Raw genomic sequence first — 14,723 nt, forward strand, 5'->3', positions numbered from 1 at the left:
TCGTGTTATGTGACATTTTTTTTTTAGTTCATTCCAAAAAAAATGTCACATAATTAGAGATAATTTTACTTTAAAAGTCTCCTTTTATTCTTATTGAAATGATTTACAATCATACAAATATTTAATGATTGTTTTAACATACAAGTTTTAAATTTTATTTTTTTTAAACACCATGTCAAGTCCAACGGTATCACATAAAATAGAACGGAAGGGATATTATTTTCTACATGTATTAATTATTGCATCTTTTATTTTATATAAAATAAAATATAGATTCACTATTTCATAATTTATACATATATTAATACATCAATAATTTATTTCTTATCTATTTAACAAACTATCTAAAAGTGATCAAGTGGTGTAGTTGACTTACTGAATACTAACTACAGTATATGCCTTTTAAACGTCAGTAAAAAAAAAAAATCTAGCAATATTCTTCCTTGTTATGTTGTGTTTTCCGAAATGTAATTTGATTAATTTTTAAATAAAATATTTAGATATTCAAAAATTATACGAAAAGAATATTATAAAATATTAATTAAAGTTTTTACAGTTTAACTTTAAAAAAAAAATTATGACAATTGAAAGTGAACGAAAATATTAATATGAAGTCAGAAAGCAGCCACGTGACCACCAATTTATTTAGTTATCAAATGCTGTGAATGAAATGTTTTTTTTATTCTGACGGCAACAGCAAGACGCCTGTCTGCTCAGTATACTAACTATTCCTACTTAGGGGTTCACGGTTTGATTTGGATCAGTTATTAGTCAAAATTAAAACCAAATCAATTTAATCGGTTTTAAATTATCAAAATCAAACCAAATCAAATATAATATACATTTATCGGTTTGGTTGTTTTCGGTTTTGGTTTGGTTTGGTCCGATTATTCGGTTATTAACCATACATAAAAATAAAAGAAACAGTTAATTCAAAACGTAAAAAAATGACAACAATCCATTCAAACAAAAAAATAGTTAAAATGACTGGCATTTTGATCATTGAATTTACTGAATAAAACTTCAAAATGCACTATTTTGGCATAGAAGGAAAAGACAATGACATTTTCAGTCCCACAAAGAATTTTCATAGACACTTATATACATGAAACCAATAAGAAAAATGTTCTCACCTTAGACATTTTTTCTTTCATAAGTAAATTATAAATAAATTTTGATGAAACATATATAAAATCTTTAAAATTGTTTATGAATCTAATAAATTATGTATGTATAATAATAAAATTTATGTATATAACTTGTTGGTTTGGTTCGATTATTTCTTTGATTTTTTTAAACAAAATCATAACCAAACCAAATACATCGGTTCTTAACAATCTAAAACCAAACCAAACCAAAAACCAAATTAAATTGATTCATTTAATCGGTTTAATTTAATTTTTTAGTTCAAATCAATTTTTATCCGAACCATGAACACCCCTATTCCTACCTAATTCATTTTAAAAATAATAATAATAATAATAATTTTATCCTCCGACCAAAAAGCCCTTTTTCCCTTTTCATTTAAATTGGCTGCTACATGACCATCTCTATTGCATTGATACAAAAGTTACTCCTCCCGTTTCACAAAGAATGACCTAGTTTGATTTGACACGGAATTTAAGAAAATAAAGAATACTTTTAAATCTTGTGATTCTAAATTAAAGTTATGTCAAACGTATAAAATTGTCTTTTAATCTTGTGGCCTTAAACATGCCACGTAGAAAGTTGAAATTAAAATGTTACCAAAAAAAAGAAAGAGGTCATTCTTTTTTAAACAGATTAAAAAGGAAAATAGATCATTCTTTTTTAAAACTGAGGGAGTATATATGTATGTACAGTACTACCAAATCAATTAAAAACCTCCACGTCTCTTCTTCTTGTAAATAAAATGATAAGTAGGGGTAGTTAATGCATCAATATTAAATAACTTTTTACTCCTCCGCACTCCACACGTGTCCATTGTTGCCCGAACTCCACCTCCTCTTCTTATTCTCACTCTATACTTCTTGTTCACTATTTTTTTAGGCAAACTATTTTAACACTTTTACGTTATTTTAAGGTATAAGAGTCTGAAAAATATCTTAATTTTGGTCGGATTTGTTGTTGCGATACTAAACTTTCATGAGAATCTATTACCTTTCTAGACTATTTAATACTGTATTTTAAACAGATTTATCTTCCCACGTAGACATAAAAAATAATGCAAAATTATAAATAGTAATGTGTCCACGTGAACACATATATACCTTTAAAATACACTATTAAATAGTTCAGATGGTAAAAAATACGATATTAAATAGTCTAGGGAGGTAATAGGTCCTTGTGAAAGTTTAGTATCACAACAACAAATCCGACCAAAGTTGAGGTATTTTCAGACCCTTATTTTAAAGTAATACTCCATTCGTTTTCAATTTATGTTACACTTTTCAAATTTCGAGATTTAAGAAAGTCTTATTATTAACAATAATTACCAAATTTTGAGACTTATAGTACTTTTGCTAAGTTTACAAATATATAAATTTCATTTCAAAACAATTGAAGATTCCACTTGCAAATTTTTGATTAAACCTAAATTGTTTAACTCTTGAAAAATGAAAAATGTTATCTCGATTCAGAAAGATAAATTGAAACAAAGGAAATATTGTTTAAATTTTCTTACTTTGATCATACATAAGTTAAAACAAAAGATTATCCATCGTCACGCCTCTTTGTAATCTAAAATCGAAATATTAGGGAAGAAATTCATCCAAAACTGAGCAAAAGAGAAAGAGGAAGAAGACTATTGGAAGTACGACTAATTCTCAGGAAGAGGAAAAAATCATTCAAAATTAAAATTAGTTGTTCATCTTACTAAATTAAAAATATAATTTTTTTAATGATTTTTCCCTGATTGAATACTATTGGAAGTACACCTTGTTAGAGAATATATATATATAAAGAATCTTTTGTGATTTCTGTTATTTTTACACCTTATTTGGATGGTTATTATGACCAGTTATATTGTATTCCATTTAGTTTACAAAATGCTTGTTTCGTTTGTTATTTATTTATTTTATTGTTTCATTTAAATTTATTGATAGATAATAATCAAATTTGGTGTGATCGGGTCATTACCTTAATATTTTCTTCTTTATTTATTATTTAATAATCATATTTTATCTTCTTTTCTATCTTTTCATACTAACTCTATCCGTACTCTACTTTCTTTTATAGGTTTATTATTTAAATTATGGATGAGTGACATTATGTAACAACAGAGAACGATACAATTTATTCAAGCATTGTATTCATTAAGACAATATAATTTATACAATGCATTATGAAACAATAGGTAACAAACATCCAAACAAAGTGCTAGTTTAATATCGAATACGATTTTTGAGGTGCATTTTCATTTTCTGCTATATAATTTTTATTTATTTTTAACGTTTGATATAGTTATTGCTATTGTAGTTTTTGAGATTTGACATTCATAATTTGTTGAACATTTGACAGAGATTCAAAAATATTTATTTTGATTAATTTAGAGGATCAAATCTACTTAAGAGTATATTTAAGATATTTACTTTTGTCACTTTCTTAAAAGTATGTGATTCTTTTATAAAATTAAACAATCAGCAGCAATCAAGAACGTGCATGTCTTGGACTCCAAATAGAGGAATTCAATTAGTTTACGTAAATATTATTAATAATTTCTTAATATGTATGATAACGTAATCACTTTTTCTAATACTTAATAAGTATGTAAAAAAATATTATCTCAAAATCATTTATATATAATCAAATAAAATACTATCGAATCAGATGGAACGAGGGTAGGGTTCAAGGATAGCGATGGATAAAAGGGTCAAAGAGCGGAGGGAAATGAAACAATAAACTTGAAATACTAACTATAAAACTTATTTTCCCTGTACTTCAGAAGTCATTTAATTTTCTTTATTTTATAAGGATCTTGTTTAAATAATATTTTGACTAATCAAACACGAAATATAATAAATAGTTTCCTCTAAACCTAACACACACCCTGTGTGAGGGTAGGTGAGGTATATTTGTTTTTTTTTTTTTTTTTTTGGCATGGCACCAATTTATATATAACTATATATGTACGTAGGGTCATAAACTTTTATAGCATGTGATAAGTGTCTCTAACATATTACTCCTACAAATTGCAATAATGGATCTATAATTTCACACATCTACATGCAAATTAAAGTCAAGTAGAAGACACTTTTTTATGTCAGAAAAAAAGAGGTGATTATTGTTAATTAACAAATATTTTTGTCCTTTAGGATAGCTCAGTTGGTTTGGAGGGTTGATCCAGGATCAATCCTCTCTCAATGGTTTCTGAGTCGAGACTGTCGCATAGGGCTTGTCTAGTACGATTTACATCTTCTATGTGATTTACAGGCTATTACACAGTAAGAAATTTACCCAGTGTGCATAAAATGCTCACCCAAAAATAAAAATTGTAACGGCTACAAGTATTCCTAGAATACCAACAAAAAAGTGTAATAATGTTGGATATGATACTAAATAGGACATAATTTCTAATAAAAAGTTGTGAAGGTTGAGAGCTAAAGATATAAGATTAGAAAGTAATCGGTTGTTGTTTAGTTTTCTTTATAATCAATATTGTTATCATTACTTACATAATATTTTATTTTTTAAAATTTTATTATTACTTTTTTTTCTCCGTTTATCATGATGTTACTACTATTTCTCTATTATATTTAGCATAACTATTTCAATACTTTATTTTTCTTTCCATATGAATTTTATTATCTTTTTCGCTTATTGAAAATAACTTCTTTACTTTCGTTTCATTAAATAAAATAAGAATAAAGACGTAAGACTACATACATGGTACCTTTTCAAAGTACTCTTTATTTTTGAAATTTTTATTTTCACATATATATTATATTTATTAGATTATACTTTATTGTTGGTTGTTAACAATGTCCCTCAAGTCCTCTTGTTCGAGTGATTTAATGGATGATTTTTTTAATATATCACCTACTTTTACTAGCAAGTGAAGTAGGGAACACAATTTCAAAATTCCAATTTAATATACAACTTAATATTTTCTCTTTCCTCCATAATTTTTTTTTTTAAAAATAGTTTCTAATAATTTACTAGAATTATGGATATCATAAACCTTGATCACTTTTTTTGCTTTGCCTTTTTATTTCATAATAATTTCCTTGTTGTAGTTGGGACATTCACACACACCTAACGGTCAAAGTTTTGTACACGTCTTCACTTTTAGATTATGTGGGTGACGATTACTCCTTCCGCATTTTATATTTTACACGATAATTAAGAAATTTATTTTATATTAGATGAACATTTTCTATTTTATAAGGTGATTAAGAAATATGTTTTATATTAGATGAACATTTTCTATTTTATAAGGTGATTAAGAAATTTGTTCCCTTTTAGATGAACATTTTCTATTTTATACGATAAGATTAATTACATTTTTTTCTCCCTTTGTTCATTTTAATTAGCCTATTGAAAAAAAGAAATTTTTGGATTTTCGAAATGTGCTTAAACTTCCAAACGTCATATAAATTATAGGGTAAAATGGAAAAAATAATAATTCATATTATTCTCATTTAATAAGTGATCAAGTAATACGAGACAAATATTTCTAGCAAAATGCTCATCTAATATGAGGTGGTGGAAATAAATACTTCAGTAATAAGTTCCATTAAGCACATGTATATTCCAATTAAGTAGGGTATATTTTTCTCCTCCCTAACATTTACATTTTCTATTTTTGAGAAATTTATGGTTGAGAAAGTAATACTCCTAACTGTCCTTATTCATACACTAATCAATATACTTTTTGGTATAAGTTTTACGATAATAATATATCTCGTACAATTTCATAATTAAGATATAAAGAGAATAAAACGTACACGATGTTATTCATACTTTATAAAAACAGAGAAATTATTTTCGATAGTATTGAAAACAGTTTAAAAAGGAGTGTGAAGCATTGCGGAAAGTAGTATACTAGAAAAGAACATTAACAACAATGAAATATTGCGATAATTGAAACACAAAAAAATTATGAAAATAATACTAATATTATTGATTATAGAGTAGGTACATCGATACACCTACTAATTATACCTAAAAAAAGTGAAAGAGCGATAAATTGTCTCTTTTTTTTTTAATTAAAAAAGAGAAGACTATTAAAAGAAAAAAGAAATATTCAGAAGCAATTTTGTTTGGATACAGACTTTGCTCGAAAATAATTAAATTTTTGAGGTCTGAAAATAGGCATTATTCCACTTGAATACTTTTCAAACCGACTTTTCAACTTTAAATTCTCTATTTCAACTCTTAGTTAAATAATGAATAAATTATACTCCTAAAACAAATATGAATTTGTAACTAGTATTCATCATTTGCAAGTACTATCTATATAAAAGTCTGACTATATTCCAATTTACACTAAAAAATCTTGCATTATAATGAGTACCACATTTCTTAATAAAGGCGTCCTACTGGGGGCTCATTATTTAGATTAAACTGAAAATCAAATTAAATCGAACCGAGTTTTAATTTGATTTAGTTTTTGGGTTTGGTCTTTTTGTTTTATAATTTACTTTGTTTGATTTTTTAATTTGGTTTCATATTTAAAAAAAATAAATTGTAAAGAGATTATCAAATTATAAATATAACTTTGGTTATGTTTCTAATTCTGACATAATCGAACAACCAAATCGAAAAAAGAAAAATCAAAACAAATCATATTTATTTTGGTTCGGATTGCGTTACACTTTTTCAAAATCAAGAACCAAAAAATTCGAACTGAATAGTAGAAAACCGAACTGAAAAAACCAAATGCACACCCCTACATCCCACATTGAGGGAAATGTGTTCCTTAACAAATGCGTCTCATATTAAGGTTAAAGTGTTTTTTCTAACAGTAATGTCTTAAACTCCGAATATTTGATTAAAAATGAATGATACCACTCGACCACAACCCTTATCAATAAATATTATTTTTAACACAATACGAATACTTTCTTTGTCTTGATTTATTTATCTTAATTACTACTTGAATACAATAATATTTTTTAAAATATATTGTGAATGTTAATTATTACTCCCCATGACCCTAATTACTTGTCCACTTTTAAATTGACATACCTATTAAGAAAGCAATTATTGACATAGTGAATTTACCATTTTACCTTTATTAATTATGAAATGGATGGATTAAAAATTTAAGATTTTCAAGAAATTGTACCTTTTTCAAAGTTATTAATTGAGGGTATAATAAGTAAAATTATTTTGTCCTTTCTTGATTTGAAAATGGACAAGTAATTAAGGACAACTATAAATGGAAAAGTGGACAAGTAATTAGAGACAGATGGAGTATTACTTATGTCACTACTCCTTACTCCCTCGGTCCCAATTTATATGACACTTTTCATTTTTCGAGAGTCAACAATTTAAGTTTGACCGGAAATTTACGCCAGGAAATCTTCAATTTTTTTGAAATAAAATTTATATATTTATAAAGTACGTAAAAAATACTATAAACCACGATAATTGACTTACAGTAAAAAATAGATTTTCAAATCTCAAAATCCAAAAAGTGTCCCATAAAATAAAATAAGGGAGTATATATTTTTTAAATATATAAATTTATATTCAAAAAATTAAAAATTTCATATCTGAGTTCACACCAACATTAGTTTATGAATGAAAGTGAAATAAATAATAGTAATAATAATAGAGTTGTCTTCCTCAATAAAAGCACCAAGAAAAATCACTACTATAAAAGCACAGTTCCGTCTGTGTAAGTAAGCTGCACTTTTCTACAAATCGGAGCAGCCAGTTGGCGCTCGGAGCATCACCGTAGCTCCGCCGTACGCCTCACCGTAGCTCCGCCACTTTCCGCCTTCTACACGGCGGCGACAGGATTTCCGGCGAAATTACAGAAAGTTGCAGGTACTCCATTAAAAGTGGAATCACTTTAAGCAAAAATATAGGATCTACAGATCAGTATAAAGGTAAGTGCTTTTCCTTTTTCTTCCATAAAGCTAAAAATCTCCAGTTTTTTTTTTTTTTTTTTTTTAAATTGTTAATTTTTCTTTCTTACTTAATTAATCTCCTTTTGGGAAATCGTGAAATTAATAACTCCATGTTCCAAGGCATTTTTCGTTTTTTTTGAGAGTGAAAGTTTAAGGTACGAAATGAAATTTATATATTTGTAAATTAGGTAAAAAATATTATACGTCACAATAATTGATAATTCAAAATACTTAATATATCTAATAAAAAAATAAACTTGTTTGAATATTAAAATTCGAAAAGTACCATATAAAATAGAACGGATGGAGTATTCGAAATTCATTGTGAAATTTGGACTATTATCTTGGGATTTGAGATTTGTGCTATTGATTCCTCTTAGCCTTCTGAAAATTTCATTTTTCTCGAAATTTTAGTAGCTTAATTGATGAATTAACTTAATTTTTAGTTCTCTTTTACGTAGTTCGATTTGATTGGTTAACTATCTAAATTTTCAACTTATCGCCACTGCTTTCCTATTAGTAATATCGTCTTTATTTTCTATGTTACTCTTTTTTAATTATTGCTTTTTACAAAATAAATTATAATTAAATTTGCTGATCCGGCAAAAGACAATAATTATATAAATATTTCGTTTTGTACGTAAGAGTTGTCTATTTCAACTTTTAACTAGGGCAACCAAATACCCAAGAAAGTATCATATATCATTTTCTTTGAAACATAAAATTACTTTATCACAAAAAATAAAAAAACTTTGTTTGGAATGAAGGGTAAAAAAGTGGCCCTAGTGAATTGTTCAACGTCGATGGGTATATGATCTTTATTTTAAAAAAATAGCGCATTTCGGAGAATTTGATGTGAGTGCAATTATATTTTTGAAGAGTTCGAGCAATAAAAGTGAATAGTTAATGAGTTGGTAGGTGAATGAACCACTAGATCGATCTCATATTCAAATTTTAGTGGAAACAAAAATACGACTAGTTGATTTATTCCCATTTGCTTAGGATATTGGTAGGTTGAGATTAAAGTTATTTGATACGTGTTCGGTTAAGAAATACCAACAGATATTTGGTGAAATAATTGAAATATGCCACTTAATTTCATAAGTGAAGTTAAGAGCAAATAAAATGTAACACTGATTTTATTTATGTGCAGATAAAAAGAATGTTTTCAAAAGACATCGTAATAAAATATTATAATAGCAATGGAGAGTGGTCCATAACATTAATAGAAATCGTTGCTTTATAATTAATGATATGGGTACAAAATTTATACATTACACACTAGTAACGTAATGATGATAGAATCCAAGGGGTCTTTTAATGTTATTCTTTATAGAAAAAAAAGTTGTTGGCATCACGTGACATCTGTGTCAACTCACGTGGCATCCTCTGCACCAAGTTTTTTTTTTCTTTTCCATTTTTAAAGTACTCCCACCGTCAACGATAGTTGTCTACTATACTAAAAATAGTTATCTAACAATACTTGTTCAATTTAAAATATCAAGTGATAATTTACCTTTTGTTTTCTATTTTAACTCTTGCTATTAAATATTATTTATTATTTAACACATTTTTCAAAACATTAAATTTAATAAAGTCAAATGATAATATAATAATATTGCCCCTATTATTTATTATTTTTTAATGGGTATGTCAAGTCAATAGCGGAAACTATTGTTGTAAAAAGGGAGAGGGAGTATCTTTGATGATTTATGATGATAAACATTGTTGCTTAAAAAATACATAGTTACTCTAGATATTTCTTTAAGCTCATCACAAAAAAAAAAAAAAAAAAAAAAAAGAAGCCCCCAAGGCCTAGCTCGAGTGGCAAAAGGTGGAGGATTTGTGGCTTAGGTCGTAGGTTCAAGCTCCACACCATGCAAGGCGAAGCCCGATATTTAAGTGGAGAAGGGTAGAGGGGCGGGCCCATTATCTACCGAGTTTAGAAGGCTGTGATTGGTCCAAAGGGCGGGTCACAGACGGATTTCTTGGTTATAAAAAAAAAAAAAAAGTAAAAAAATTAGAAATCGTTGCTTTATAATTAATGATTATGGGTACAAAATTTATACATTACACACAATAGTAACGTAATGATGATAGAATCCAAGGGATCTTTTAATGACATTCTTTATAGAAAAAAAAGTTGTTGGCATCACGTGACATCTGTGTCAACTCACGTGGCATCCTCTGCACCAAGTTTTTTTATTTTCTTTTCCATTTTTAAAGTACTCCCTCCGTCAACGATAGTTGTCTACTATACTAAAAATAGTTATCTAACAATACTTGTTTAATTTAGAATATCAAGTGATAATTTACCTTTTGTTGTCTATTTTAACCCTTGCTATTAAATATTATTTATCATTTAACACATTTTTCAAAGCATTAAATTTAATAAAGTCAAAGGATAATATAGTAATATTACCCCTATTATTTATTATTTTTTAATGGGTGTGTCAAGTCAATAGCGGAAACTATTGTTGTAAAAGGGAGAGGGAGTATCTTTGTTGATTTATGATGATGAACATTGTTACTTAAAAAATACATAGTTACTCTAGATATTTCATTAAGCTCATCACAAAAAAAAAAAAGAAAAAAAAGCCCCCAAAGCCTAGCTCGAGTGGCAAAAGGTGGAGGATTTGTGGCTTAGGTCGCAGGTTCAATCCCCACACCATGCAAGGCGAAGCCCGATATTTAAGTGGAGAAGGGTAGAGGGGCGGGCCCATTATCCACCGAGTTTAGAAGGCTGTGATTGGTCCAAAGGGCGGGTCACAGACCGATTTCTCGGTTATCAAAAAAATAAAAAAATAAAAAAAATTAGATTAATCACAATTTCTTACAGCTGTTCTGCAACTTTATATGATCTCTGACAATTTTATGTTAATTTATATTTCGTTTGTTTTGTTTTTATATTACATTTTTTCTGATAATTGGATTCTGCCAATTTATTAGTGTACTTCATAAAGGAGAACCCCTTTAATTGAAACATTACTTTATAACAAATTATTTATAGAAATATTGTTGTTATGGACTGCTATGGGTTAAATATTAAGTTTTCTTCTTAACTTTCTTATTTGCTATGTTGCTCGGACTCTCTCAAAAATGATGTTAGACTTGTGGTGAATCCTTTATAATTCACTACTTTTGAGGATCCGACATGCACATGTTGGATACTTTTAAGAGTCCGAGTTGCTTAACTTATATGCATTCAGAGCTATACTAGTATGAAGTATAGTCAACTATAGCGTAAATTTGATGCGATTCTAAAATGCTTTGTGACATATGCTCATAGAATGAATAATAAACATACATGTGTAAGAAAAGAACTCATGCTAGTTACTTATTTTAACAATTATGTAACATAGCCGTAGTCGTACTCAAGTATCCTTGCATGGGAATCCACTTTTGAGATGGAGAGAATCCCGGGATGTTTATGCTCTTTTCAGGGTTAATCTGAGTTTTTTTTTTCTTTTTAATTTCGTGTAGAGCCATGGATAACAGTGTGCAAGAGAGGCTACTTGATTCACAAATAGAAAAAGTTGATGAAAACTTAAAAGAGAGGATCTACGACGAGACTAAGAAGATATGGAGAGTTGCATTACCCGGAATACTGTCAAGAGTAGCTTCATTTGGAAGTATAGTGGTCACACAATCATTCATCGGACACATTAGTGAATTAGATCTCGCTGCTTATGCACTTGTACAAACTCTCACTGTGCGATTCGTCAATGGTATACTGGTAAGTTTGCTCCTGTTATCTTTGTTAACATGTACCATGTTCGTCATATCTCATGTGCTTGTTCACGTTGTTGGTTGAAGAAGTAATGCACTACATTATGCAAACATAGCAATATAATGTAGAGAAAGAGTAAGAGAAGCGTATGTGATGATTACGCAAACAATGTAAGGATTATCCGATGTGTTGAGACATAATATAATAATGTATGCTCTGTCTAACAGTTTTGTTTTTTAGATGAGATAGTCACATAATTCAAGATGATATCAGAGCCAGGAGAAGTCCTAGTTTTGAATATTCTCATGGCCACCCAAAAAGCAAAAGAACATTTTTCATGTATTTGGCCCAAGAAAAAAAATTAGGTCTACACATGATGGGGGCGTGTTGAGGCATGATATAATTAGGTGTGCTATATCTAATGGCTTAAGTTTTTGGACGATATGATCACACAATTCGAGAATTTGGAGTCAATAGAGAATTCGAGACTTGTCATGTACTAGTTTATTTAGTTAGTTTTTCCATTTGCTTAACTTTTGTGTTTATTTTGGTAGATTGGAATGTCAAGCGCCACTGAAACTCTTTGTGGGCAATCATATGGAGCAGGACAGTATCATATGATGGGAATCTACTTGCAAAGATCATGGATTGTTGGTTTGATTACATTGACAGTATTGCTTCCGTTTTTCATCTTAGCCACTCCAATCTTTAAGCTACTCGGTGAGAATGGATCAATCGCGGAAGCTGCTGGATACGTTTCCTACTGGTTCATTCCCTTCATCTACAACTTTGTATTTAGCTTGACGATCCAGATGTACCTTCAAGCACAACAGAAGAACATGATTATAGCATGGCTATCTGTAATACAATTTGTGATCCACATTCCGTTGTCTTGGCTACTGGTTATCCAGCTAAATTATGGAGTTCCTGGTGCCATGATAGCGTTGAGCATATCCTCCTGGTTCGTAGTAGTCGGGGAGTTTGTATACATCTTAGGAGGTTGGTGCCCTAACACATGGAACGGATTCTCCTTAGCAGCACTGAAAGATGTACTACCCGTCATGAAGCTCTCAATATCCTCTGGTGTCATGGTTTGGTAAAATCCTTTTCCTTAACATTTTCTTCTCAACCATGATTTTATCATCAGTCTCGCCGAATTTGAACCCCACGAAACACATTTTATAATCTGAATTAGCTTCATATCCGAGGGGTTAATCGATTCTTGCTTTTGGTTGTTTTCACAGCTTAGAGCTATGGTACAATGCTGTTCTAGTCCTGCTGGCAGGATATATGAAGAATGCAGAGGTTGCTATATCTGCCTTCTCTATTTGGTGAGTGCTTGCTTGCTTTTTTCTTTACGTCATTTTGTTTTCTGTACAATGAACATACTGATCAGTATAAGTAATTTTGCAGCCTCAATATCAATGGATGGGAGTTTATGATAAGTCTGGGCTTCCTTGGAGCTGCTTGGTACGCGACTCTTTCCCTATGAATCATCGACATCTCATTCCATCTAGTGTTGTATCCATTGCCAACTTAAGACTTTTTTTTCCTTCGTTGTTTCCTTGACAGTGTCCGGATTGCAAATGAACTCGGGAAAGGAGATGCTAAGGCTGCAAAATTCTCCATTAAAGTCTTAGTGAGCACTTCACTTATTATCGGACTGTTCTTCTGGGCTGTGTGCTTGATCTTTGGCAGAAATCTCGGATACTTATTCAGTGATGAGAAGGCGGTCGCTGACAGTGTGGCTGACCTTTCTACTTTACTCGCTTTCTCGATTTTGCTCAATAGCATTTACCCTGTACTCTCAGGTAAGTGACAAGTTGAAAATTTTACTAAACATGTTCAAAATATTAATAGATAATGTACAATAGTCGAGGTGCCCACAGACCCGAACACATTAAGTTTATTCTATGATCTTTTATTGTGTTTCATAGTTTTTCTTGACACTTGGGAGAATTTTGTGATCAGGTGTGGCTGTAGGAGCTGGTTTACAAAGCACAGTTGCAATTATAAATTTGTGTTGCTTCTATTTGATTGGAGTACCAATTGGAGCTTTGCTTGGATATGTGGCTCATCTTCAAGTGAAGGTAAAAATTTCACTTAAATCAAATATTCTCATAGACTTCCCTATTGCACTTAAAAGCTACGTTATTCGGACTATCCAAAAATCTAGCCACACCCGTCTTGGATCCTTAAAAAATGGGTTACTTTTGGAGGATCTGACACGCACCTGTCCTTACGATTCGTTTATGTTCTTGATCCGTCCATTTGCCACCTCTGATACCTTGGTTTTGTTATCAGGGTATATGGATTGGAATGATATGTGGAGTTGTTACTCAATCAGCTGCATTATGCTACATGACATGGAAAACAGATTGGGATGGAGAGGTAATATTAGAATTAATCAAAATTTTAAATACTATATGCTAAAAAATTTGGTGTATAATTAACTTATAAACATCATAATAATATGCATTTATGAATGTTTAAAATTTATTTTGCAGGTATCAAAAGCCAAACAAAGACTTAATCGATGGTACTTGAAATCTTCTGAAGAGTCTAATCAAAATGATCAAGCTTAAGAATTTGTTGTCACCAATTTTTTCCACTTTTTTCTTGCTATTCTTTCTTTTTTTGGTCATATATTTGGCTAAATTAGCTTACAATTTGAGTTTAATTTTAGTGGTATTTTTGGATTATGGGCTCTAAATTTCACCTCTAGTAGATGATGTTGTGATCCTTCAAATTATTGTTGTGGAGTTTATAAATTATACTCCCTTTGGTTGAATTCTGTAGGCCGATGGTCTATCAAAAACAATCATTTGTAGGGGTAAAGTTTGCATACATCTTTTTTAGATTATATTTGTAGACGTACAATAGATGTGTTGTTATTGGTTGAATTTCTAAGCTATTTTAAAAAAAAATTGAGTTAG

The 14,723-nt window shown here is 29.6% G+C and overlaps 1 protein-coding gene and 1 long non-coding RNA gene across 4 annotated transcripts in view; one reads left to right on the top strand and one right to left on the bottom strand.

The window, feature by feature from the left end:
* Positions 1 to 14,723, bottom strand: part of LOC125840965 (uncharacterized) — a 229,332-nt gene that overhangs the window by 61,986 nt on the left and 152,623 nt on the right. The gene's annotated exons all lie outside the window — the stretch shown is intronic.
* Positions 11,517 to 14,578, top strand: LOC125840935 (protein DETOXIFICATION 24-like). The gene is made up of 8 exons (XM_049519916.1): positions 11,517 to 11,793; positions 12,342 to 12,883; positions 13,032 to 13,118; positions 13,201 to 13,257; positions 13,360 to 13,598; positions 13,759 to 13,877; positions 14,092 to 14,178; positions 14,295 to 14,578. The coding sequence occupies exons 1-8, from the start codon at positions 11,545 to 11,547 to the stop codon at positions 14,370 to 14,372; spliced, it is 1,458 nt and encodes a 485-aa protein (XP_049375873.1). The 5' UTR covers positions 11,517 to 11,544; the 3' UTR covers positions 14,373 to 14,578.

Source organism: Solanum verrucosum, unplaced genomic scaffold (genome assembly GCF_900185275.1).
Source record: "Solanum verrucosum unplaced genomic scaffold, falcon-dt-bn FXZP01000196.1, whole genome shotgun sequence".
Taxonomy (NCBI): Eukaryota; Viridiplantae; Streptophyta; class Magnoliopsida; order Solanales; family Solanaceae; genus Solanum; species Solanum verrucosum.